This window comes from Haplochromis burtoni, unplaced genomic scaffold (genome assembly GCF_018398535.1).
Source record: "Haplochromis burtoni strain Fernald_Lab_line unplaced genomic scaffold, NCSU_Asbu1 Contig_146, whole genome shotgun sequence".
Lineage (NCBI taxonomy): Eukaryota > Metazoa > Chordata > Actinopteri > Cichliformes > Cichlidae > Haplochromis > Haplochromis burtoni.
In genome coordinates this window covers 1,193,610-1,221,417 of record NW_024582507.1, presented here as the reverse complement: position 1 = coordinate 1,221,417, position 27,808 = coordinate 1,193,610, and the positions used below count along the sequence as shown (strand labels likewise).

The 27,808-nt window shown below is 40.2% G+C and overlaps 1 protein-coding gene across 2 annotated transcripts in view; it reads right to left on the bottom strand.

Moving 5' to 3' along the window:
• Positions 1 to 26,685, bottom strand: part of slc2a4rg (SLC2A4 regulator) — a 34,157-nt gene extending 7,472 nt beyond the window's left edge. The window contains exons 1-5 of one of the 2 annotated variants that reach the window (XM_014336639.2): positions 26,195 to 26,685; positions 24,342 to 24,577; positions 5,041 to 5,141; positions 2,719 to 2,957; positions 142 to 242 (exon numbers count right to left, since the gene is read on the bottom strand). In XM_014336639.2, coding sequence (XP_014192125.2) covers positions 142 to 242; positions 2,719 to 2,957; positions 5,041 to 5,141; positions 24,342 to 24,577; positions 26,195 to 26,464 — 947 coding nt within the window. In that variant the 5' untranslated portion in view covers positions 26,465 to 26,685. The remainder of the gene's footprint in view (positions 1 to 141; positions 243 to 2,718; positions 2,958 to 5,040; positions 5,142 to 24,341; positions 24,578 to 26,194) is intronic. The other variant, XM_042224690.1, reaches the window with a different exon arrangement.
• Positions 26,686 to 27,808: the final 1,123 nt, after the last annotated feature.

The window sequence follows — 27,808 nt, the reverse complement described above, 5'->3', positions numbered from 1 at the left end:
ATCATTTTTTTAAACATCTGACAGCACAACATGAATATGCAGCTGTAATCTGGTCATATTTTACACAACTACGGTCTGCTGAGCCCCGAAGGCAGTAACTCAACACTGTGTGGGTTTACTTTGTGATGACTACCAACTAACCCCAGGTGGATGGTGCGGATGTGTCGCTGGATCCCTGAGGAGGTGCTGAGGACCTTTTCACAGTTCTTCCACAAGCACTTGAACATGACCTTCATTGAGTTCTGCAAGAGACGTTTACCAAAAACAAAACTAAAGTTAGCTTGCTGTTGCAAAATCTTAGCAGTTGTGCTCTGGTTTCTGAGTGAGAATCAAGCTGCAATTAAAACAATAAATAAATGAACACATTTTCTGTGGCCTCGTCAATAAGAACTGCTCTGTTGAGAAAGAGTAAGAGTACAGTGGGAACTCTTTGGGATGGAATGGGGATATATAGCACAGGAAATAATTCGGTGATTACATAAAAGGCTGGTCACACTGTTTAACAAAACATTCAAGACCTCTCACAAAACTAGACGTGTAATTTGGAAATTTTTCTCATAGCTGATCCTCTTGTTTTTTTGTGATTTTACCAAAAGAAAGAACAACAAAAGAACAAAACATAAGACCTTAGTTCATTTAAATGGGAAGCTGTTAGTTGATGAGAGATAGATTGCCACTTTTTATTTTGACTTATTTTCTTTTTCCACATATCAGGCCCTGGCAGCTGTCCCTTTAGCAGGCAGGGACTTGCATTGCTGCTAATGAAAGACAGTGGGTGAAAGACAGTGGGTGTGTGCTTTTATTACCTTCCAATAGCCTCTGGAGAAAAAAGGGCAAGAAGAAGAGAACTGAGGGAGGGAGCACGAGAGACAGAGGAAGCAGGGCAAGAGAAGCGAGTTTAAAGCAGGTTTTTAACAATAGTTACATTAACTTTCTCCTGCACCGCTATTCCTCTGAACTACTTCTCACTGACTCCTACAGCATACACTTACCCCTAAACCCTTCAAAAACACAAGAGGCCAAACTCCTAAACTCTTTGACTGCTGCTAGCTTTATGCACGTACCCCATGAAGCTGTTTGCAACAAAAAGTACACAGCAAAGCTAATCTGTAATCCTACAAACAATCACAAATCACTTAATTCTCAAAGTGTTTTTCTTGCCTCTTACCACAGTAACATTAAGACTAGTGAATGTCATGTTAAATAATCCTCTTAATTCAATGCCCGCACAAAAATCAGACAGCCTAAAATCCAGTGGGGGTAGTTGCTGTTAAGAGTTTGTGACAGCTATGTCACAACACAAAGCTAACCAGCAAATTAGCCAACCTTTAAGCCCACTTCCACACAACTTGTTTTTCTATACTTGCCCCAGCATCATCCTACTTAATTTCCTGTCTGCTTATCTATAGAATGGCATGTCCTTGGAGTCTCTATGGTTTTCATATATTCACTGCTGCCTCACTCCAGGGAGGCTCAATTGCAAACTCCCACATATACAGTATATGAGCTCTCCTTTGTCACCGTATGGCCGGAGGAAATATTGAGATTGATTTCTCCTTCTGCTGCTACCCTGTGCATCAGTTCTCCTTTCCGTCTTTATACCCTCCAACTGCCCTCATTTTTATGCATCCCTTGCATGCTTACTTCCTGCTGTTCATTCCTACACAGTCTGCCGATTTTCTTTCATTGTTATAAAACCCTACCACCTCTTTCCCTGAAAGGACTGAAAAGGCAATTGGAAGCTACTTGACAGCAAAAACATTTTGCTGTTCTGGACTGCTTCTGTAGTACAAAACGGAGGAGGTGAAGTAAAAGCAAGAATATAATCAATCGTCCACACAACCAGAGAGTGGCAGGCCATATATAAGAGGTTATTTAACCTGCCTAGTGCTTATGTTTGACTGTTTGTGTTGTGGATTTTCTATCTCCTACCTAGTACTTAAAAATTAGAAAGGTACAGAGCTGTTTGTATACAAGCTCAGCTTGATTTACTATCTTCAGGATGTACTCTATATATTTAGCCTAGACATGTGTTAAATGCTCTTACCCTATAACAGCTGGGATAGCCTCCTGGCCCCTGGGACCCTAAGTTGGACAAGTGGTTAAGAAAATAGATGGACAGATGGGTGGATGAACCACTGATTATTTCCTATTCAAAACTAAAATTGAATCTGCTTTTTCCTCTTTTAAACTTCTCTATGAAACTTTATCAAGTTGACAACAGTCACTTCAAGGGGCTTTATATTGTGAGGTAGAGACCCTACAATAATACAGCAAACACTCCCGCAATCAGACGACCCACTAAGAGCAAGCGCTTGGCAACAGCAGGAAGGAAAAACTCCCTTTTAATGGGAAGAAACCTCTGGCAGAACCAACCTCAGTGCAGCCATCTGCTGCAATCAGCTGGGGGTGAGAGGAGTGAGACAGGACAAAATACATGCTGTGGAAACACAGTGTGGTGTATAAACACAGAGTGAAAAAAAGGTCAAGAAGAAGAAATGCTCAGTGCACTATTGGAAGCCCCCAGCAGCCTACACCAAATCTAAACACAAACTGTAATCATCAGGTGTACTAAGGTGTAGTGAGGTGAAAAAAAAACTGTTGAGACCAAAACAAAGTCCAAGCTGCAGAGGTGTGACACCACTGCCTCAAGCCTCAAGCCGCTTGGAAACTGCCCAAGTTAAGAAAGAAAGTCAGGACGTAAGCGTTTATCTTTACCTTTCGCTTCCGAGGTATGGGGTCTTCAAACATGAAGTGCGGGCTCTCTGTGACATCCTCACTGCCATCATCACCCTGGGACGAGAGCGGGAAGCTCTTGTTTGTATCGTTTAAAAGTGGTGGGGACGGAGTGGAGGGGACTGAATGGTCACTGGCATCCCAGCTCCAGTTGCCGCTGGTCGAACTGCTGTAGCTAGCTGACAGCACCTCTTTCCAAGCTCTGCCGGCCGGCTCGGGGGCTGTAGTTTATACAACACAACAACTTATTGTTATTGGCAAGACGTGACTGAAATGAGGATGTTTTATGTTTGAAGACATACAAATTTGACCATGAACTAAGAGCCAAATGTGAACCAGTGAGGTATGAGAAAAAAATAGAAGTTCTGAGAACAGGTCCATAAAAACAGCAAACTTAGCTCATTTAAATCTGGCCATCTCATGGATGAGAAGACAGCTTTGAGCTTCCAACACAGCTGGTATTTTCAGATCACTTCCCGTCATCTTCTGACCATGCTGCATACCAGAGTGCCAGCTCAGAGCACTTTGAGTTTTTTTGGCCAGACAACATAACAATTTTCATTCACCATATGGGCCCCTCATTAGATTTGCCTCCTGCAACTTTCTCCATTCCCCAAAAATAACAATGAAATTGAAGGGCAGCAGTTTTGGCACACTGGACCAGATTCAGTGGCCATCGCAGATACAAATTAAGTGGACAGCTGCCCTACAAAAAAACAAAAAAAAAAACAAAAACAACCAACAGTCCAGGGGGTGCACAAGAAGATGGCCTTGAACAGGACAACCAATTTTAACTTGATCTGTTATAAGAACTCTTTGATAATACCTCTCAATTTTAAATTTGTATTACTGGAAACATAATATTGGGGCTCTCTTGCAAAACAATCCCAATTCTAATGTCACAAAATAATTAAAACATATGTCTTAATCTGTAAACCTTAGAAGCTTATTTCCACAAATTATATAATATCTAAAACAATGGATTCTTTACTACACCACATATTTTTTAGCTACTGTATACTGAAACTTCAACCATTGAGTCCAAACTTTCTTTACTTCCCAGAACAAATACTATACGATTTCCAGTGTGTAGGCCCAGAAACCCTTTCAATACATTTGTTAATTTGTTGATCAATTATATAGTGCTTTAAGACTTGATTATCACAATGGCTTTATCTGACTTTTAATCAGGCAAATTATAGTGAAAAACACAGAGCAAGGACTAATATCATACATTTTGGAGAGACCTTCTACAATTCAATAACTGTTTCCCATATAAATATAAAGAGATAAGGGTTATCAAACTCTTTTTCAGAATTATCAAGGGGCTTCAGTGGACTGTGTGTCTTCACACAAAAAATATAAAAATAAAAATAGGATATCCAATCCTGTCTCAACTCATAAAAACAAAAACCTGCCACTTTTTTTAACAACCAAATGCACCAGGAGCTAAACAAATAAATAAATAAACAAACAATTGAATTTTTAAGTTATAAAAATATAAGGAAAGGTTTTGGAGGTTGCATTAAAAAAAACTATCCAATCTCAACAGGGATCCATACAACCATGGATACTTTTTATAAAAGCACCACTGTGATTTACCACAGAGTAATCAAGCAACACCCCCTTTCTGAAATATTTTGTCAAATAAGCATTTCATCAAGCATTGCAATCATAAACTCACAGCATCCTCTGATCTGATCTAATGATTGCATCACAGATCATTTCTAAAATGAAAGCTTACAGTTCTTGGTTTATTTCTATTATGTCCGAAATGGTGCAGCAGTGTCAACAGGGTGCTTCTAGCCTTTAGAGATAAAAGCTATAGAAGCTCTTCCTGAGAGCAAAAAACCAGCAGCCCGGGTTTAGCGCTGAGCTAAAAAGCTGTCAGGACTTTGACCGTCTGGTGGTTGGCATGGTAATAGCAACCACAGCAACACTGGAAACAGCAAAAGGAGCTGTGGTGAAATGGTCAAGGCTAAACAGTTGGCAGTAAGTGCTGGGCTTGGGTAAACATACATGCATGGAAAGATGATGGAATAAAGTGCTAATAACACTGCGTGACCCTTTTCTGGGATAAATACATGTTAACACATCAACGAGTCAGCAGCTCAGCCTGTGTCAGGGTAAACTAACATCAAGTGATTTGTGATGAGCACCGTCCCCAGCCAGCAACACAAAGTGAATGTCCTTGATTTTGTTAAACACAGTGGATGAGTCAGTGTGTGACAAAGCAGCTTGCACTCAAGGAGCAGTAGGTGCATGGGTGCATGAATGCAACTGATGCCGAGCCAATGGTGTTACCTGTGGGTGCAGACGAAGGGTAATGCACCAAAGGTGATGTGGACAGTGAGGTCAGGACGGTGGCAGCCATCACCTCCTTATCGGCGTGACCTGACGGCTTCCTGCAAAATAAAAATGCACACTTAGCACGAGAAACATATCTGGTGTAGTTTTAAGGGGTACTCTTGTCTAACCAACCCCATGCTCTATAAAACAGGTTTGTCTGTTTTTCAGAGTATTGGAAAATATTTAAGGAAAAAAAGTTTAACCTTGTCCCCAGAGAAACATTCAATTCTCTATATAGCCACAAAAGACAAACTGTGATGTTAGAAAAAATTTACATTAGGAGGTAAACAAGTCCAACAAGCAGCCAGAAGACAGAGAGATATGTAATTTCATGTACAGTAAATCTTAGACAACTTACTATTGTGTGTGTTCAAATATGTGCTTGTGTGCATATATACACACACGGGGACAAAGCCTCTAGAGTGAAAGTGTTTTGTGGTGTGTTTCTGCACAGCTTGTGCAACCTCGCTTAGAGGGGAGAACCATGCTTTTTGCTCAGTTCCTTCTCAGAACGCCCCATGCAAAGCAATCCAACCTCATCTTAAATCTTAGTCATACTACCCACTTGAACTGACACCAGAAAACATTCACAAACACAGGCACAGACAGCCTAAACAGTGTGCTTTGGCATAAGGCATTCTTGTTAAAAAAAAAAGAAAAGAAAAAAGATCCTGCAAAGACAAATAAGCTTATCTGCTTCAGACACACACTTATTATTCCTGTTGGTTCTATTTAAGACTTCTACTGTCCTTGAAAGCAAAATGTGGGGAAAACTATTTGAGGCCAGGCCAAGCGTTCATCCCCACACAGTTGTTCACATTTGCACACACATTTGCACAGATTTCAATTCTCATGTAACATCCTGAAAAAGATATACCAGTGTCCGTACCATATGTATGTAAATAAATATTAATCCAAATTTACCGATCTGTGCTATACACAGTAGACACATACTCATATTCTCATAGAGAATAGAGTCTGCAGCTTTAAAAGCTCTAGTCCCGCCCCAGACTTCTTCACTACACAACCAGAGTAAACTGGTTTGAGGCATTTTCTCAGCCAAGCCCTAAGCCCTGGCAGAGCTCCACTCTTGAATTCTCGGTGCGCGTACACACACACACACACACACACACACACAAAACAAAAACTTCATGCTGGAATCAACAAACAAGAGAAGTACGTTTCAAAATCAGCAAGTCTACGTGTATCTGCGCACATTCACACACATTTTCAAATGAGAAGTCTCTAAAACATTTTACACACGCAGAAAAAAAGTTTAAAAAGTGCCTAAGCTCCCACGCTGATGAGAATGCGTCGGATAGGAAGCAAACAGATCAAAATGGAATGTACCCGATACGGAGGAATCTTTCAGCCCGTCTGAGCACAAATGTGCTCCCACAAAAGTTGTTGGTTTTACTCTCCAGCATCCCAAAACTTGTGTGTGTTTGTGAATTCAACGCAGACATTTGGAAAAATGGTAGGATATACTCTATAATATTCAAATACTGCCAAGATAGAAGCCATGGTCAGAAGTAGGGTGTGCAGCACGCACGCACACACACACACACACGCACGCACGCACACACGCACGCACGCACGCACACACACACACAGAGGACAAGAGATAAAGAGATAACAAGATTAGCTGTGTCCTATTGCAGTCATTAGCCTTGTTTTCAGCAATAACTCGGGCCAACCAGGGACATACTTCTGATTTACCTCCATCTCTCGTTTAATAAAATCCATCTATAAAATTTGTGTTAGGGCTCTTGGTTACCTTCCATTTGGCCTTCATATAGTGCAGTACTCTGATAGCATACCACTGACAGTCATGCATGTCTGTTTTCTGGTGTGTGGCCTTAGCAAGAGAGATTAGGAAAAACAAACAAACTGGGAGGACAACAATCCCTGTAGTTGATGTATGGCCTCATTCAAACTTTGATATTCCCCTCTCGTACACATTGATATAGACACACCCATTCCAGCACACCCCAGCACTCATTAATACCCATCCCTACAACCCACCCTGATTTCCTGACATTGAGTGTTTTCCTTCCTCCTTACCAGAAAAAGCAATGATAACTCCACCACAGATTCATTGCATCTGGTTCAAGTTTTTAATGTGTGTGAGTGTGCATTGATTAAACAAAAACAAAACAGTAAAGGCCTCCTTCAGAAACCTTTTCTAAAAAGGGCACTTGTTGATTGACTTCTATTCTTGCTGACAGCAGCAGAGCTAATCTGATATCACACCGACTTTGATATCAATGTTTACATCAACTTAGAAGCAGACAGCTGTCACATTTTACATTTTATAAAAACCAGATTAGAGAGATAACCATCCCTGTCCGTCGCTCACTCTAAAGCAGATATTGCACACTAAATGACACGGCCTGCTACTCTTGTTTTCACTTCTCATCTGCCTGTGAAATAACTAAGGAGCCTTTAAACATGGTGAGAGTGGATGACAGCTGAAAGAGCAACAGCATTGATGTGCCGTAAATCTGTCTGCATCTTCTTATGAGAGGCTTTATTTTGGAGCAAGTTAAACTGGGGATGTCTTTATTTAGTGCCCAGAGTGAGGCAAAGAGAGAACAGAGATTGCTGTCAACAAAGTGGTCTTGTGTGGTAATATATAAATATATATATATATATATATATATTTATATGTAATAAATTAATATAATATATATATATATATATATTATATATATTATATATATTTTATATATATTATATATATATATATATATATATATAAATATATATATATATATATATATATATATATTATATATATATATATATATATATATAGTATATATATATATATATATCCATATATATATATATTTATATGTATTTGGGAGAGGAGAAGGGTGGGGTTTTGGTTTCCAGGATGTTTACACGAACCATTGAGTCTGTCCGTGGTGCATTTATGGCATGCAGTAAATTTAATAGTGATATGATAAACATAGCAGCCCTCCACCCTCCCACATATGCAGATGAACATGTGTAGGCACATACTATGTGGTAACTCTGGTATTTGTTGAACTATAATGACATAATTTGCAATTGAAGCTCTTAAATTTACAAACAGTGCCATTGACAACTCTCTTTTATGAGACAGGTAATACATCAGTTGGGAAGTTCTAACTCTATTTTACAGTACTTGCATGTGTGTGTGTTTTGCATCTAGTTTGGTTGAAGCGTTTGGCACACTTAAGTACATGCAGAAACAACATCATTCACTCAATCTCGCTCACACACAACCTCTTACCTTCCTTCCTCCTCAACTTATATTGGCCTTGGCTGGGCCAAAAACACTCCCCTCTGGCAGTAGCACAACACAACCAGCTAAAAATCAACAAGCCAGGCCCAGGCACATACAGGGAGAGAAAGAGACTGCCACTTAAAGCCCAGCCAAGAAGCAGGCAGCAACAACAAGGTGTGATTATGGAAAGGGCGGGGAAGGGGGGGGGAGTTCAAGGATGTGTATATTTGTATATTGTGTGCCAAAAACAGTTACGTTTTAAAGATGACCATTTCACCTAATGTGCACTGCAATAAGCCAGGCAAGAGCGGGCTGTTTCCGTGGGATGATTTTCCAGCTGACTTTTTATTACTTGGATGTGGAAAACATGGGTTTTTTCCAAGTTTCCTAAGGGGACACTTGAGGACTCCGATACTGCCGAGTTACGATTTGGCACCACCAGCCGGTACTATAGTGGGCTCTGTGCTGTTGTTGGGGAGACGACAGGGCCTCCCCACTATATTTAACACATCACCTCTGCTCTAGTTACCATTCCAGTCAAAATCCCTAGGATCTGCCTGGTTTATAGAACGATAGCCCACTTAAGATCCAGGTCAACAGCTACAAAACACATGACTGAAAAAGCGACACACTGTGTATATGGCTGAAGATTTGTCATACTTTATTGGCTTTTCTAAAGTACACCTTTCATCTGAGTTTTTCCCAACCTAATCTGATAATTGCATGTGTATCCAAGGTGCTTCTAGAAGTGTCTCACTACTTGGTAATGCCTTTGGGCAGTTATTTTGAAGCCTCTGTCAAATAATTGGAACAAGACCAAAAGATTTATATTAGGTTCTCACTTTGACATAAAAACTAGGTGTCCCATTAGAGTACTGTACAAATCTATACAAATTCCTGTTGTGGATCAGTAAATATAAATTCATGTCTAAGATAACAACTAGATATGGCTGCTATTACACAGTTAAAACTGCTGTGAACCTCTACTGTCCCTATCCATGATTGGCTCATGTATTTCCCACTTCAACTGTTGATTTGCTCTTTAGAGGGGTAAAACAGATTTCTATTTAAGATTCTCTATCTGCTATTTCTTCTTCATGTAATGCCACTGATGTATCTCACCTGTCTGCCAAAGAATATACTCATTTTATAAAAACTGACTACCAACAATCTACATTGATGTATCTATCTTGTTTACCAAGAAAGAAACTGTGCCTCACTTGACTCCAGTTTTAGAAGTTCAAAAAAAAAGAGGAAGGCAGAGTAGGGCTGTGCGATAAGACCAAAATCTGATATCCCGATATAAGAATTCTGTCGTCCGATAACGATATAAATCACAAAAATGTAACATTTTCTGTAAATTCTGTGAATCTCGGGCAGCTCGACTTGCGTGAAGTGTTTCCAGCTGCGTCTAAGGTTTATTTTTTAGCACCTGATGGCTCTTTTTTACTTTTTATCCGTAAATAATCTGCTCTTTCACATGATTCAGTTTATTTTGAAAAGTCTCAACAGGATCTTGAGCTTTATTGTGAAAGGTTTATGTGGAACATAAACAAGCGGACGCGCGATGGTGTTACCGTCGTTGTTGCTAACCAAAACGCATAAAAACAGGCGCTTGTCCGTCTGTAGTGTGGTTATATTAAATATAAGAGAAAGAGAGAACTTTAAGAAATTAATATAGCCGCTACAGTGACCATCAAAACGATGAAAAAATATTGCCGTAAACAGTTTATTTTGCGACACCACGAAACAAACGATAGCGTAAAATGAAACGATAGACGTTTTTATATCGTCATCCGATATATATCGTTATATCGAACAGCCCTAAGGCAGAGTGACAGGGACTTGGCAGTATTTGTAATATTTATCGTTTTGTTGTATCACTTCAGTATGACAGGTCCAGTTTTCACTGGAGCATCACACTGCCAACAATAATCTCTGATCTTCCCCTAAGCCCCGGTGGTGGAGGTTTTAAATAGCACTTATCTGTCCAATGTGATCATGTGTTCAACATGATCTCCAAAACAGGCATCAGATAGCTTTTTTGTGCCTGTATGTACTGTATGTGTGCTGACTTCCTCATATTCAAAGCAGGTGCACGTGCCTTAAATTGGCAGAGGCTTGCGTGTGATTGGCAGTTAGAAAGACAGCAAACACGGCATCACAATCACATGAGTAAAATAAACTTTGAAGCGCCTCTCTGTTTGAGTCATCATGGAACCTAACCCTACACATTCAGCCTATGCTGACTGGTGTTTTTCCTGTTTTCTTATGAGGTATCGTTACTGAACACAAACAAATCCAAATGCACATGGGGTAGAGAGATATGCGCACCAAAAATAAAGGTAATATCTCCGCCTGCATTAGTCATCCTCATGCACACACTCTGTGAAGGAGGCTGACAGGTAAATAGATGGCAGCCACAAAGTCTGTTGCTAACATATTTTTTTCCTCCCTTGCTATAATAGGTGTTTTCTTTCTTTTTGATTTCAGTCCATTTCAGACTAAGAGGGTTGTAAATGCTGCCCTCAGAAAATGAGGACTGTTGTCTAAAAATGAAGAACATTCAGCAAAATGTCATCTAACTGGGATATTCTGTACAATGAGGTAACGTTAAGACAATAGAGGCTATTAGAAAAGACCAGGCTTTTGTTGATGTTCCTCTTGCCTGGGGTGCAGCTCGGACAGCTGCCCCTTCCACACCCACACCCACTACTCTCAATCCCACACTCTCGCTGCCCCTCATCATCTTGCCTTGACTCCACAGTATTACGTAATGCCCTCTGTTCATCTTTTTCTGTCTCACTATTTTTGCTGCAGGCAGATGGTAATGATTAGCACACTCTATCCCTGACCCAACACAAGCTGGTGTTAGTGTCCACTCTGCCTCTTTCTAGGCTTCCTGCTTTACACTTCTATGTAAAGGTACTATGCACTGTATGAACTGAATGAATACAATGTAAAAATATATGAAGTATATAAATATAGAAGTGTGGGTAGGCATTAAGTATGATTATCATTGTGCATGTAACCACGCATGTGTGTATATTCCTAAGTCCGCCATTATTGTCCATTCAATACACATGTTGCTGCTTATGTAAGTCTCCAAGCTTTGAACCCCCGGAGAGAGAGAGGCTGTCAGACAGGAGCCGTGTCTCTTTAAAGTGGGTTGTGAGTGTGATGGTTATTCAGTGGTGGGACAAAAAGCCCTCTCTTTCTCTCTCTTGATCCTAGAATGCAATCTGTGCCCTTAGGGAGAAGCACAAACAACAGATAGCTTTATTCTGGCAAAATAATACTGGCTAGATGTTGAGAAAAAGGCATGATTCCCTCTGTGGCGGTGGCGATTCACTCAAGATGTCATAAACTACACAACACAGAGGATGATATCTACAAATTTCAGCTGAACTACAAGCTCGCATTGATTCAAACCTCAGTGAATAATGGTTATTTCGTGTCGAGTAACCGCACATCCCATTTCAGGATCACACAGGTGCTTGTGACGAACATGCCTCAGTGAGAAAATGTTGACTCAGCAATAGCACTTAAAAGGATGATGACAAAGTAGATCATGACACACTGCCTGACTTGCATACCATGCTCATAAACTGTGCATGGGGTAATCGTAGGTGATCAGATTTACAGTGCGAGCTTGACACAGTCCAGTGCAACCAGACGCCGAGTGAAGACAATGAATGAATGAATACAAAAAAAAAAAAAATCCACAGTCACTTTTCCATAGCCACACTTTAGGGTACTACTACCTCACGTAAGACATCAAATCTGTATTATAGCTGTATATTGCTTATACATGTAATATTATTACGAAGTAATAAATACTACAATTAGTCAGTAGTTTTATTTTTAGACATCTTTATAATAGTGTTAATGTCTCTCATAACTAACTTAGTTCCCGCCAATAACAATGATGTTGCTAGGGGGAATGTGGGGTATTCACTTCTGGCCTGTGCCCTTATTTTCCTCTAGGAAGTAAACAAGAAAAGACCTTTCTGCCTGAAAACATCTACTCCTTATCAAAACAAATATGAATCTATATTTGATGTAGTAAGAAGTCATCAGTGCATATCACATGTATGGGTCAAACTAATTAAACCACCCAGTCACTCAATGTACTCACATTAACTGGCAAAATACTAAGTAAATACCAGAAATGCTACTTAGTGGAAATGGTGAAAAGGCTTTGAATAACGGTCAAGTTCTCTTCCTGAAGAAGTCATGCTTTTATTTTGTTTTAAATTCTTCACTTCTCACTCCTACACTTGCTTACTCCTGAGATTTGTCTGTCTGCCATCACAAGCCAGAGCAGGCCTTTGCCTGGTTTCCTGTGTTTTGCAAAGGCAAACCAAAGCTGTTGCAAAGCCACTCTGCTCTACTTACTCCTATAAAGCCAAATATCTGCAGGGCACCGTCAGACAGGCAAAGACTCCAGCCAGTAAAATAAACTGACCCCTAAAAAAGATAGGGGTTGTACGAAGCACATCAGTAGAAGCACTCTCGCAAAAAATTTGAAAAAGAAAAAAAAAAAAACAAAACTAAACAAAAATGAATGTGAAGCAAGAAGTTAAAAGCAAAAGTATTACCTGGCTTCTAAGTTGAATGTTTGTCTACAGCCTGTTTGCTTACTGTGCAGTAAAAGCAAAGATGTGTTAGGAGTTATGTTTGTCATCTAAGGACGACCTTTGACACAGTTTTGTGGTGGACTGATAAGCATGCACAAAAAAAACTAATAATTGTGGATTTAATGTACAACAAAATCCACAATTTCGTGGTAAATGTACAATCACAATAAATGGCTATTCTATTCTATTCTATTCTATTCTATAATGATCATCCTAATTTTTGTGTGACATGTATTTGAACCATTAGCAGAAATACATTTAAAAACTTGCACAGGGATTGGATAACTATCTATAGATTAAATTATAAAAATGGCATGAAAACAGACTCTCATTTTGTTATATATTATTTTGTATTATATGTAAAAAAATATATATATTTTTTTTTTTACTAAAAAAAAATATATATATTTTTTTTTACTCAACCCAGATCTTCACTGAATATCATCCTACTCTCAGCTCCTCGCTAATCCTGCCAAACTGTACCGGGTAGTGACTAATATAGAGGAAAATGCCATAAACCATATCTTTTAGTAATTTAAGCCTCCCTGTGGAGCTTCTGGCCTTATGACAGTATTGGGAATAAGGTAAGGAAAATGGTCCCTTTATCACTCTGCCACGTCAGGAATGGAATAGTTAATAAGATAAATGGTAGCAATAAGAGCACATCATGGAAACACTAGAGAGATGGTAGTGATGATGATAAAACTGTCACAGATTATTGAAATAATATTAAGCCTCACTGCTGGTCCAGCCTCCTAGCTTTTTCTGTTTTGTTTTGTTTTTTAAAACATTTAGCAGCTCACTGAAAAATGAATGTTGGATGTAATATGATGAGGAGTATGACTAGCTGAATGCAAATGCTGGTTCCCCTCTGAGAGTTATGCATTTTCCAATAAGGATAGGCCGAGTGGTTGGTCAGACTAGGACAGACTCGTTCTCTCACACAGACAAACAAACAGATGGGAGAACTTGCCCCGATGGAGCTCTGGCCCAGTGAAAGTCATGCTTTGTGCAAGCAAGATGTCTTTCTGTCAGACATTCAGATCTTTTTCATCCAAGTCTCTGGGGTCTCAGACTCGGACACACATGCACACACATAATTTCTAGAACTACATATGGGAATTGTGCATTAATGACAAACATTAGCAGGCTTCAAGGCATAAAGTTTTTAACATCTACAATTCCATGACAACTTTAACTTTTGGCTTTTATTTTTACCTTATAAATGTGTAAAAATCTTTACTTTAATCTTTACTCCTACACATTACAACTTCCTGCACATAGTGCTTTTATTTTTTATTTTTATATTTCCATGCATATTATTTATTTTTTCTTTTTGGTAATTTTACTATACAATTACTTTAGTATCTTCTTGAGGATGTCACTTCCTTGACAGCAAGCAAAAAGCATAAAACACAAATGTTCAGGTTCTATAGAAACCTTAGTTTTTATATAAAATTTACACCAAGCATATGGTTTCCTCTCTTTTCTCTCTCTCTTGTTTACTCATGGGCCAACTGTGGTGAAAAAATATAGCGTGAAACATATTGATCATTGTTTTGAATCTTGGCCCAAGCCAGGTCACGGCAATTCGGACAGAGCAAAAGGTGTTAGACAAGAGACTTGTGATCAGCCCAGCCTTGTCCTCTAAAGAGGTTGCAAGCAAGATAGATTTGATGAAAAATGCTGAGCTTGGAGAGACTTCACCATTGGATCTATCATATATGAACCAAAAAATAAGAAAAAAAAAGTTCAGTTTCAGATAAAAGCCAGAGTTTAAAATCCAATAAATCTGAAAAGAAAGACTAACAGGAATATGAAAATCTCTCAGCATTTCTGTGCTTCGGAACAGCTATGAAAGTTCTACAGGTTAGTCAGGAAGTGATCGGTGCTGTACTTTACACCTCACTGAACAGCTTCACACACTCACTGCTTTGTGCAGTGGCATGTTGGTGCTGGAAGCCACTAAGATTAAGAGGGGTTACTTTCTGCATCTCCACAGGCCGGAAATCTCCACATTATCTTGGCAGCAGTCAGGAGTCCAGTCAGTGTGTTCCTGAGAGTACTCAGCTAAAAAATAAATAAATAAATAAATAAATAAATGCTTATAACCATCTTCATGTGTTATTAATAGCAACTAAAATTAAATTCAAGTAAAGCAAAATACTATTGTAGTTATAAAACAAACAAACAAAACTTGGAAATATGGGCTGTGTGAAGTGCTTTCTCTTCAATAGGACTGATAAGATTTAGCTAGCACAAAGACAAAAAAAAGGGTGTGTGGAAAAAAAATCAATCCAGTCAAGTGGAGAGCACAGATCCCAAGTTAACAGGTGAAAAAGCAAACAATATGCACATAAAGCAAAAGGAGCTCCACTTCTTTTCCCTTCTATTTCTCTGTTACACATAACCCAGACACATACATTTATCAAACATTAATATGGAAACATCTGTGTATCATGTGGCTAAATCATGGAGTCATCTATAATTTGACTTTGTGCATATAACTGACTTGTGTGTAAATACTGCTGAATAGCTTAGCAGGGGAGAGCAAACAGTGTGACGCATGAAGCAATAACCAGGAGGTGAGAGGACAACAGCCTTACTGGCAGATCAGTGCTAAATGAAACCTGACTACCTCACTGTGGCTACAGAATGAAAGCGTGTGTGTGTGTGTGTGTGTGTGTGTGTGTGTGTGTGTGTGTGTGTGTGTGTGTGTGTGTGTGTGTGTGTGTGTGTGTGTGTGTACACATTGTGCATGTACAGGGGGGCGAAGAAACGTAAAGGGGGGTGAAAAAGGAAAACACACATCTGCTCACATGTTGCTTGACTGCTCATCTTGTCCACCAGCATGAGGATAAGTGATTAACAAAGCCTGTATACTGTAGTTCTTTTGTTCAGGATGCACATGTCTACACACACTTAAGGATACACACAAAGCGTAGGGGGTTTCTAGAAGCTTGTGAGGATTTGGGCCCACTGGTTTTTTGGAGTCTGGGCGTGGCAGCTTTTATAATCTGTTTATCTAAGCCCTAATCTTTGAAAATTATTTTGAAGAGAAGACTTACAGTCTATGTAGTGCTTCCAGGTATTTTCTTCCCATTTTGATGTATTGAATTGCAGTTCCTGGCACTTTGAGAAGTCAGTGCCAACACAAAAACGACTGAAATGCCAGTAGCCCAGTACAACTGAATTTTTGACTAAACCAAAAGACAGGGCTGTCAAAGTCGTTTACTACAAGTGAGATCACGTTCACCTGACGTTTTTCAGGACACTGCCCGAAATAAGCTTTTCCCATGTCCTGCATACTACCAAACTGAGATGCAGATAGCCACAGTGTAACAAAGAAGAGACAGGAAAAAAGAAGAGGAAAATTTTCTGACATTATGTGTAGAAATTTCTGCTCTAAATTCAGTAATGGCCAAAAACTATCAAGAAAAAGCATCACAAGGACACACCATTTTAGTTAAACAGATAAAGAAATGTTAAATAAGCATCCTGCCAAGGAAAAAGGGGGGTGCTAATACAAAAGTACCACAAAGAATATCAGCCAACATATGGATTTTTTACAATTATTTTTATTTCCTAAAAACTGTTATCAGCAGTGACATCACCAAACCCAAAAACCATTATCAGTAATTTAAACAAATATAAGACACCCCCCTCTGCACAGGGCAAAGTACGTAGTAAGAGTCCATCAAACTTTTAAGTTTGCAGTACTGTCTGAATTTCACTCCTTGTTGTCAGCAGAACGAGATGACTTCGATAGAGTTGTGTGTGTATTTATAAGTGTTGTGATTTGAAACAAGGGAAAGGAAAACCCATGAATGTGGCTTGCTGTCAGCCATCCTGGAGCTGGTTTTGGATGCCATTTGCAAATGCACCGAAGCATTACGCAGCATACTCAGAACATTTTCATTTTCCTGCTGTGTTGTGCCAATCTATCTTTCACAGGAAGGAGCAGTAAAATTGGCATATTTAGCTTTGCCATTGGATTTTTACAATTTAAATGTATAATACTGTCAGACTATATGCTTTGGAGGAAAAAAACAAAAAAACTTTTAACCTTGCACACCAGTAAACACATTTTCTACTCAAAATCACTCCTTGGCTTTTGAGTCTGCAAATCTGCAACTGCAATGCCAACAAAAACAATGTGAAAATTCCAGTGATGAGTGTGCCATCGTTTCCACACCTTATGGTTGGTGGTTTGATCCCTGGTCTGCATGCCAAATATCCTTGGGAAAGTTGCTATCAGATGCATCCATCAGAGAATAAATGTGTGTGAATGTTAGATAGAAACCACTTAAATGGAAAAAGCACCGAAAAAAGTGCTTGTATGAATGGGTAAATGAGGCAGGTTGTGTAAAGAGCTTTGGTAGTGTAGCTCAGGTAGAGTAGAAAACTGCTAAATAAGAACCAGTCCATTTACCAATTACGTTATTAAGGGTGTTTTCACACTTATAGATCATTTCCTCTGGGGGAGAATCAGCTCAGGAGTTGGTAAACTCTTCTTTTCACAGAGAGAAAACTCCAAGCGATCCAAAATGTGGCACTACAAACCATGTGAGAATGTCTGGTACGCTTACTGGCCAGATATGTGAGGGGAGGGAGCAACCAAAGTAAATACGAGAGGAAGGTGCTGTGGTCTGAACAAGTGGATAACATGAAGAATTTACTCTTAACATTCGTATTTACCTGGTAATATTGTGCAGGTTTTGTACGATACACAATCAATAGTACTCTGCTAGCTCAAAAAACTTGCAGCATATACTGAGTCAGATTGAGGTCGGATCATAAACAAACCTCTCTGGAGCCTGTTTGAAAGCAGGCTGAGACCACCTTGTCCAAAGAATTTTAGTAAAACTGTTTTGGTCCATATCCGACTGTGTATTCACATCTACAAAAGCAAACTGCACAAAGAGAGAAAACAAATGAGCGTTTGACTTGATTTGATCTCTCTGACTGTCTGTGTTTGTTTCTTTATCTGTTAATTCCTCCTACGCCATCAGGAGTTGCGAGACCAAGTGCATCTTAAATCTCTGGGGGTTGTTATCTATGTCAGATATTACGTAATCATCATGTTGTCTAGAAATGGTAAATGGTCTGCATTTGTATAGCGCTTTTCTAGTCCCTAAGGACCCCAAAGTGCTTCACACTACATTCAGTCATTCACCCATTCACACACACACATTTACACACTGGCGATGGCAAGCTACATTGTAGCCACAGCTGCCCTGGGGCACACTGACAGAGGCGAGGCTGCCGGACACTGGCGCCACCGGGCCCTCTGACCACCACCAGTAGGCAAACATGGGGTTAGTATCTTGCCCAAGGATATTTGGCATGCCGCCAGGAGGCAGCCTGGGATCGAACCACCGACCTTCAAATTAGTGGCTGACCTGCTCTGCCACCTGAGCTACAGCCACCCTATAACATGATAGCAACATGATAAAAAAAAACTTTATCAATCTACAGCACATTACAAAAGGATCCAATTGTCCATATAAGCTGATGGATACATTATAATCCCATGATGCTGCCGAATAACAACAAAACAATGGGCTAAAATCATATTTCATTTTTTTTTTTTTTTACATTTAGACACTAATAACAACTTAGAAAAGCACTCTTACCATTTTCTTTCACAGCCAACAGCAAATGTAGACCAAACAGTGCTGCAGTATGGTATGCACATACCAGTAATTGTAATCTGGTGCAATTACGAGGGAAACAAGTAAATAAATTAGTTACAAATAAAAATATTGGGTTGCATCCAAATACATTATGTCCCATGCAACGGTTCTGTGAGAATACAGAAGTTATTCTTTTTTTGTTGCATTTTCTATTGGCCCTTTTGCAAATCACGCGGGTGAGCAAAGGCCTGGGACAAACATCAGTGCAAGAAAGCATTCAAGAACCTGTCTCTACATTGATGCAGTGTCCACTTATTCCACAATGGTGATATATCTTTTTGCATTTTGTTTCTGATTCCGCCCGCATGTCAAAATGCATTACTTGAACCAACCCGAGTCTGTCATGCGAGTAACCAGCTGACCACGTCAAGGCAGGTGGCCATGTCTTGGGACAAGAATGTCTTTCAGAGCTTCAAATTCCAACCAAAATAAGGAAAGGCCTCTGACATTACTGTACAGAGTAAAGCGTTTTTTGTTTCTTCCAGCAGAAACTACCTCTCTCCAGCCTGCAGATGATTTGTTTTTGCTTTACACTCCTCTCTGTTGATTTGAACTGGTGGGAGTCTATGTGCAAGTAGTGTGGGCCACATAGACATTAGGATGCAGAGATCTAAATGATCGAAAGTATGGCTGCACCTGACTAAGAGTTGATAGGAATAATAACAGTTGTGACAAACCTTATGCTTGCATGGCAAAAAATTGAAGATGTCTTAATAAAGCTGGAATAAACACTAACATAAAAGGGATTTATCTCTGAAAAAAAAAATAACAGAATGATAAATAATCTGTAAAACTTCAAAAGTAACCTTCCCAACACTGCAACAGAGAATGTTAATGACTCAAGAGGGAAGGATATCGAGGGAATGATAACAGTTGTTTAGATAAAGCAAAGTTAAGGGAAGGATATAATGACACACAGGAAAGAGAAAGGTGGCAGTTGTCGGTGGGTAGGAGGGGATTGCACAGCTGGTGGTTGGTATAAAGAATTGGGCAGAAGGACAGAGAGACTGACTGAGGAGAAGGAGAGATAGTTGACTTTGGAATCTTTAAACGCTGCTGAGGCAGAACAGGAGGCGTTATGTAAGCATCTATTAGTGTGTGTGAGCAAGCGATAAAGCATTTTTCTGCAGCCTTGCCAGAGCTGCGCAATGAGAGTTTCCTTCCCTTGTGATAAGCATTTCTTTCCCTGTCCTTAAGGCATCTTGCCCGAGGACACTATAAAAACTGACATATACACTAGCGAACACGAAAAAGCAATCCAGGCCTTTTAACTGAACATGTATCCAACACATAATATAGAGAGCAGTGTTTTTACAACAGAGCGCTGTTTGCAGAAAACATTCCTGCATGCCTCCTACGCTCCTCCTCACTTATGAAACTGAAATGAAATTTTGCCTCTCTTCTTCACCGCATATCAGGAGATGATTAATGTCTCATTAGAGCTCTGTACACATACACACACAGTGCAGATTCCCCCCCATTAGTCTGCGCTTCTTCCAGAGACCTTTATTAGTATTAAAGAAGGAGTGATTCAGAGACAGCCACAAAGGTGCACCTTGAAAACTTTTTACTTTGATAGTAGATCCTCATTCCTCCGTGCCCCTCCAAATCAGTAGACAGTAAAGCTGCATAGTTAGATGATAAGCTGTCTGCTACAATCCTCTGGGGTTATAAATCACCTATGTAGCTCATAACCCAGATCCTGAGGCTGACCTAGCAGACATTCCAGATGCCTGCTTGCGTCCTGATCTGACCCTCCCCACTTGCATGACTCCATTCATTGAAGATGACCTTTAACCCCTGCCTGTCAGTGCAAGAGGTTTAACCTCTTGTACTCTGGAGAGAAGAAAGGAGGCTACGAGCAAGGATGAAAATGTACCTTCTAATTCAGAAGGGATTTTTCAGACATTGATTTTATGAAAAAACAAACATTTTTAACACACAATTACCATTTAATGTCCTAATTATAAATGAAATCATGTTTGATTGCCATATTTTGAAAAATAACAACAGTACTATTCAGCATTAACCAAATTTAGCAACAGATGCAGCTGAACCAGCACAGCGAGTTTGTTTGGACCAAAGACAGGGCAGATATCTTTTTTAGCTTTTTAATAGTAGGACTGACTTTTAAGTGTGGTCGTATTTCGTTTTTCAGCATAGTGCTGAGAAAGATGTGATTAAAAATTGTCACCCTGTCTGCAAAAGACAGGAAGGAAATCCCTTCACAAGTACTTCCCACTATTTAAAAAGAATCAAAATGGGAAATATGACAGTTTGCCAGTCTGACTTGTTAGCACATTGCCAGCGATATAAACTGAAGCCATCTTTGTAACCAACACTACATGTTGTCCTGTTGCTGCATGTGTAATGTGTGTTTTTTTATGTGTTTTAACAGCACTGCAATAATACTGATAACGGTCGTCACTTTCCTCACTTTAACACTGACATTACGGTAATTTTTTTTAATCTCTAATCTGGAAACCCTAAAGTGTCATTTCAAGGCAACTATGCAACTATATCTCCCTCAATCAGGACGAAATGTCAGCACCCTGAATGTGGGTTAGACACCTCCACACTACAGTGGGGGTGGGTTAGATGTTCCTCTGACCTTCAACAATCACCAGTAATGTCTCCTTTGGGAGAAGTGTATTGGTAATGAGGTGGATGAAGGGGGATTGAGAGGTGATGAACTACATTCTGCCTGCTCGCCAGACCTAAAACCTGCTGGTGATTCTTATACAGAGTGAGTCAGAGGCCGGTCAGTAATTATGTTAAAAACAGACCTGTGTTTTTCCCTCCTGGTGTCTTGTTTATGCTGATTCTATGTTTTCCATTCATGTTACCCTACTGTGGTAACGGTGTACCTGACCAAGGACCGATAAGAGAAAAGCTTTTCATATCGCAACAAAACAGCCCCGCCCCCTTCACTTCTTAGAGCTCTTTTAATGTTCATTCAAACTGGTCTTTGTTCTGTTATCAGGGTACTAGATCTCACACTGATGACTACTGACAGGTTGACGTGGTATACTTAGGATGTGGGTGAAAGGGAGACTTTGCAGAGCGAACATAAAAAAGAGAGTTAAAAGGAGACACACACACTAAGACCGCAGCTGACAAGACAGGTGGGAATGTTTAAAAATGTGCTGCAGTTTGACTATGTTTAGATGACCATAACCATTTGTGCCCAAGTAAATGTGCTGATTCTTCCTCTTCCTTCCTGCAAGATCTTTGTCCAGGCTTGTCTAAGGAATAGTGACCTACTTTGCGGCATTTGCAAAATAACAAGACAAGGTGTAAAAGTATCAAGTCGTATTGAAGAAACAATATGCAACTGACAAAGCAGTTAATATAAAACACACAGAGGACTGAGTGACATCTTTAAAGTAAGTTCTTTTTAAACACAGTTAATCCTGTCCCACACTGACGGTATTACCCAAGTCGGTGGCGAACCAATGAAAATAAATGGCTTTGTTGACATAATCTAACGCAAGGCAAAGAGTGCTACAAATGCACTGGGGGTTACACCCACATAGACAACTACCACTTTCCAACTGTGGCCAACACTAGCAGAAAAAACAGGTACCTTACACTGCAGCGCAGTGCTGTTACTTTGTGAAGGTCAAAGCCAGATTTGTCAAAACCAAATTACTGTGAGTGGGTTTGTGTGGCAATAAGAGTTCCCTTTTAAAGTGCTCTTATAATTTGTGATGAATACCACATGCATGCACATCTGGGTAACAGAGAGAGCTGAGATGAGCCAAGAAAATCAAACAAGCATTATGAGCTCTCCTACTAGAATCAGTACAAAATTCATTTTACGTAGAGATATATGTATTAGCTACCAAACAATAAAATATTGATAATTTCATATTACCAATATTATCTTGAGAGCTGGAAGTTCAAGTTTCAATACTTTCTTATGTTTTATAGAGCAAACAACTAATGAATCAATCACAGACCTAGTTTAAATCCAAATATGAATAACGACTAGGTAAGCAATTTCATGGAGAGAGAGAGAAAGGAGATTCTATCACCAGCAAAACCAGTTGGAGCAGAGTAGAGACTAGAAGTTACTCCGAAAGGTCAATGGAGCAACAAAGAGGCCTCGCTAATATCACTGCGCAGTTATATAATGTTATGCAACCTCTTTTAGCCACTGCATAGTGTCAACCCAGACTGTGTTCTTGTGCCTTGTGGAGATGAAAAGAAACATAAATGTTTCTAAACTGAACAGATCAGTAAAAAAAAAAAAAAGAAGAAGAAGAAGAAAAGAAAATAGAGCCATTTTGTCTTTGTGTAACACTATCACCCTGGTTTTTAACGCACGCTCAGTCTTGCATGTTCCCAGGAGACACTCCCTCACATCATACATGATCAGCAGCACGTGAAATTCATGTGATGATGAGAGAAGGACGGAAAACAGTAAACGTGCGCTGTGCAAACCCCCAGACCCATACAAAAACGATGCCTGCTTACTATTTGTACCGATGAATGTTATTACATTTGCAGAAATTATCATACAGAACCTCTTAAAGAACTGTGACATTTGCATATAAACATATTCAACAAGAAGGTGCTCAGTTTTTATACAGCTAACAGGTATTTCAGCGTGAAAGTGCAGTCTGACAGGCAAACAGTTTTTGGACACGGACAGTAACCCCAGCAGTTGTATAAAAAGAAGGAAAATGCTCTTAGGCACCACCTACAGCCTCTCCCAGTCCGCTTTAACTGTTACATAATCACTTTAGTGCAGTAGGCTTGTCCCAGGGTGCACGTTCTGCATGTATGTTTAACGAAGACCAATCACAGAAGGCTCTGGGCAGGAATACTCATGTGTCTCTGTGTGAAAATAGTGTGAAACAACTGGAGGAAAAGCAAACTGCAATGCACATGAAACATCTAATAAAATACACTCACTCGCACACACAGCAAAGGTGCATTTTACTGCCTGACATACAGTGAACACATCACGCTGATATATCCACTAGCCCGTCAAGAGAGGGTCAACAAAGATGGCATTGAGCTTAGGTGCAATCAATACATTTAGACATGTGAGTAGTAAAAAGAAAACTTTCCGAAATCTAGATAATGGAGTTATCAGCGAAATGCACTGTGGCTATTTCATGCAGTCTCCTTTTCATTTGGTCAAGCGCTTGAGCAATCCTGGCCCTCATAAAGCTTTGGCTCTTTTAAGACAAGTTTCGAAACCATTCTGGATGAAATACCAAACATGCAGTCAGTTAACCAGCACGCCCCCACACCATTCATGCCCAAACCACTGTACAGTTTTAGCCAGATGTCGAAGCATTGGCAAGGAACAGAAGTCCAGAGCTGTGCATGAAAACTGCCTGCAACACTTTTATCACCACACATTCAGTGCCAAACTAGTAGTGGGATGGGGGCTTAATAGAGGTAAGGGCACAAAATCTGGTTTGATTGTTTACAATGTGCTGCATAAATCTATAGCTACAATCTATTCACATATGCCCAAGCTTGTGAATGAATGCAAAGATAAAAGTAGGAAACACATCAGATAACTATATTTCTTGAAGTTCTCTTTCATGCAACAAGGAACACTAGAGAAAAGAAAACCAAAGATTCACCAAGTGTCCATGACTATAGATGACATCAGCCTCTCCATACCTGTTTCTGGGGACAGGGATGTGGGATGATGAGAGGGAATATCTCTCTGTCTGTGGTAGGATCTGCCCTTGCGCTACTCTGAAGTTGCTGGTCGGCTCTGGCTGCTTCCCAGGGTTTCTGATGTCCAAATGCATAAAGCCACCCGGCAACTGCCCGTTTACACCCAGGCAGTGAGTGGGGCTTGCCCTTTTCAGGATCCCCGTGGAACCTGTGTCTTTTTGGTCCAACAGGCCATTCTAGAAAATGCAGCAAGAAAAAATTACAGTGAGTTTATCTCTGTTACAATCAGGCCTCGATTAAAAACATTAAGTCTAGCAATACCATTAAGTTCTTATTTAACTGAGCATAAGATTACTGTTTTTGGTGTTTTTTAGTGTAACCGTTTGCCTTAAATGGCAACTTCTTTAATTTTTCCTTCCTCTCACTTAATAAACCCAAGGTTATTGTCCTCTCCACTGGACATGAACGCTGCTGAACCAACCAGAACAGAAGCAATCCTGGGTTAGAATATGGTTATCATTTCTGTTCCTGCCACCTAAATTACAAAACAACACAAATCTAGAAAAGTAGCTGTGTAAATCTGCTAAATACACATAACTGCCAGGTCCAGTGTCCAGTTTTGTGTATTCTGCGATGCAAAAGGAAACTCTATTGAATATTACATGATAATATAGGAAAATAACTAGCATGTACAGTGTAAAAGTAACTATATGCCTCATTGTGTTATATATAACTGATTAACCACTAACTTTATAAAATGTTACAAATATACTTTGGCAGTCCAGAACTGCTTTCCACGTGCTTTTTTCAGATTTAAAAAAGTTTTTAAATTTTTAAATTTAAAAAAGTTTTTAAATCTGAGGTGACAGAAATAAGGGCATGGCCACGGACACCAGACCTCTGGGATTGTCCTATGGTGTCTGCCACTGGGATGCAGAGTATCCATTGGGTTTTGTGGGTTGTGGGGTGGGGCTCCTGTGGCTCTGGCTTGTTCTGCTGGGACAATCAGATTGCGATCTTGGGAATTTGGTAGCAGGGTGCACTATCCTGCTAAAGAGAGGCTGCTGCAGCCGGGGAGGGCCCATGCTGTTACGGGGTGTGCTTGGTCTGCAAAAATGCTCCAGCCGGCAACAAGTGTCAGAGCCGCATTCATATGAATGGCAGGACCCAGTATTTCCCAGCAGTGTTACATTGTGAGGAGATTATTTTGATAATTTGATGTCGTGGTTTTAATATCGTGAGTAACTGGCATATTTATTATGAGATTTATTTGCTGTCTGCATAAAGGCTCACAAATTAAATACAGGCACACACAATGCAAGTACAAGGCCGACGCAAACAACAACAACAACAACAACAACAATATATCACGTGTCTTTACTGTTAAGTCCGTGGCGTATGTGTAGTTAGAGTCGGGCCTTTCCATGTCGCCAGGAAGCCCAAACTGTAGCTTCACCATTAAGTTATGGGGGAGGGGGGTTGGGCTTGTAGTTTGACGTCCCTGCCCCCTTTTCTGTAAACTTTGCAAAGAGTGAGCCGCCATTAAAAGCGGTAACAGTACGATGGAGTTAATAATGATAGGTACGGGCAGGAATTGAAATAACGGGCGCTTAAAAGTTATTTAAAAATAACGACACAGTAGTGACGTATAAGCCTCACAGTCGCAACCGTTAAAACGTAATAACAGCACAAGAAAATGGCGTAAAATGTCAAAACTTTAAAGTCACACAGCTTGCAGACATGCTAACATTACGTGGGCGATATTATCTTGAGCGGTAACTCGGGTATATGAAGGGACTTTACCGGCTAATGGAGTCGTGCGCACACGCGTAAAACATCTCAACTGCACTTACTTTTTCCACGTCGTGCAACAGCCGACCACCCAGAGACAGCCCGTTCCCTTTTAGAGGGGTCCTCTCGCTTTTAATCTCCGCCGCCGAGCCGCCGTCCATTACGTTTTTGTACGGCACGGCCCCGTTTGTGTACGCCGACATGGAACCGGTTTTTTCCACCGAGGGGACCCGGCTGTCGCGGAGCACCGAGCGGCCGGTCCGACAGTTAAAGTCCGCACCGCCAGCTCCTGTCCCAACCGACGACTTCTCCACAATATATTTGGACTCCATATTCAGACAAGGCGAGCAGGAGAAAGAAAACCAGCTTTCTAGAAATTTTAGTGCAAATTGCTGGAGTCAGATACATTTATTAGGATTGTCGCAAGTTGATGGGAACTGTCTGTGTCTTTACTTATATTCTAGCCTACATGTAAAGTTTTCCGCCGCCGCTGCCCCAAAAAGCCGCCCGGTCAGGAGGATAAAAGATTGTTTTGCCTCTTTCCTCCAAACGGCTGCCACGCCCCCTCTGCTCCACTCCTATTGGTGCTCTGCATATATAAACATTACATTCTGGCACGCGTCCACCGCAAAGCTGCAGGTGATTGGCTAGTTTCACTCTGTCAATAACAATTTTTTTCGAAGCTAAGTACTGTGGGTGGAAGAGAGAGAGGGGCGTGTTCTCAGTTTACCGGCCGGTGTCTGTCGACGCTGAGCCGGTCTGCGAGGGAGGCGAGGTCGAGAGAGTACAGGAAAAACAGCGTGCAGGCCTCAGCGGCTAACTGCGCATTTATAATTTTGCAATTCAAATGGCACTTTAGCGAGTTGCAAACTATTACACCTGAACTTCTCATTGTAGGCGAGTTATTATAGAAAAAAATGAATACACTGCTTTCTCCTTATAAGTGACTTGGCCTGCATTATTGGGGAAATGTATGCTAATTCAAAAGTTAGCATTTTGGAAAACTAACACCGTCCGGACACAGTAGCATGAAACACTGCAACTCACTGCAGTAAATAAGGTCATTTGCAGAAGCAAGGTACAGATTTATGGTGATTAATTCAAATCTGCGTAAGCTTGACTTGCACTGCATTGCACGAGAGGTTTCAGGTCATATTTCACCGATTCCTCTATTTTTACATGTCGTCCATGTGTCTGCTTCCTTTTTACAAAATGCCTTTTGAGTGTGGTCGGAAAGAAAAAAAAGATTTCAGCAACCTTTCTTCATTTAGCATAGCTCCTGTTATTGAACGATACAGTACACCTCCCAGCTGTTGCTGCTGTATTGCTTAATTTCTCACACAAAAAAGCATTTTTTTGTAAGCTGCACTTTCAAATGAGAGGCCGCTGCAGAGCAGGAACCAGGTGTAGTTTGAAAGCTGTCACAAAGCAATGAAACTACAGGCAAAACAAACACTTTCTGATGTGCCACTTTATTAGAAAAGTAAAAACTCACTTTAATATTTTATGAAGGTTAATATAAAACATTACAATCTTCTGCATACAGTATCTGCACTGTCACACTATATTTTAATATATGAATTATTTTGAAACTAAAACCTGTGCTTTAGGAACATACAACATTGGCTACAGCTGTCACAGCAGTATTGGCCCATATTTATATAAGAAGACAATTA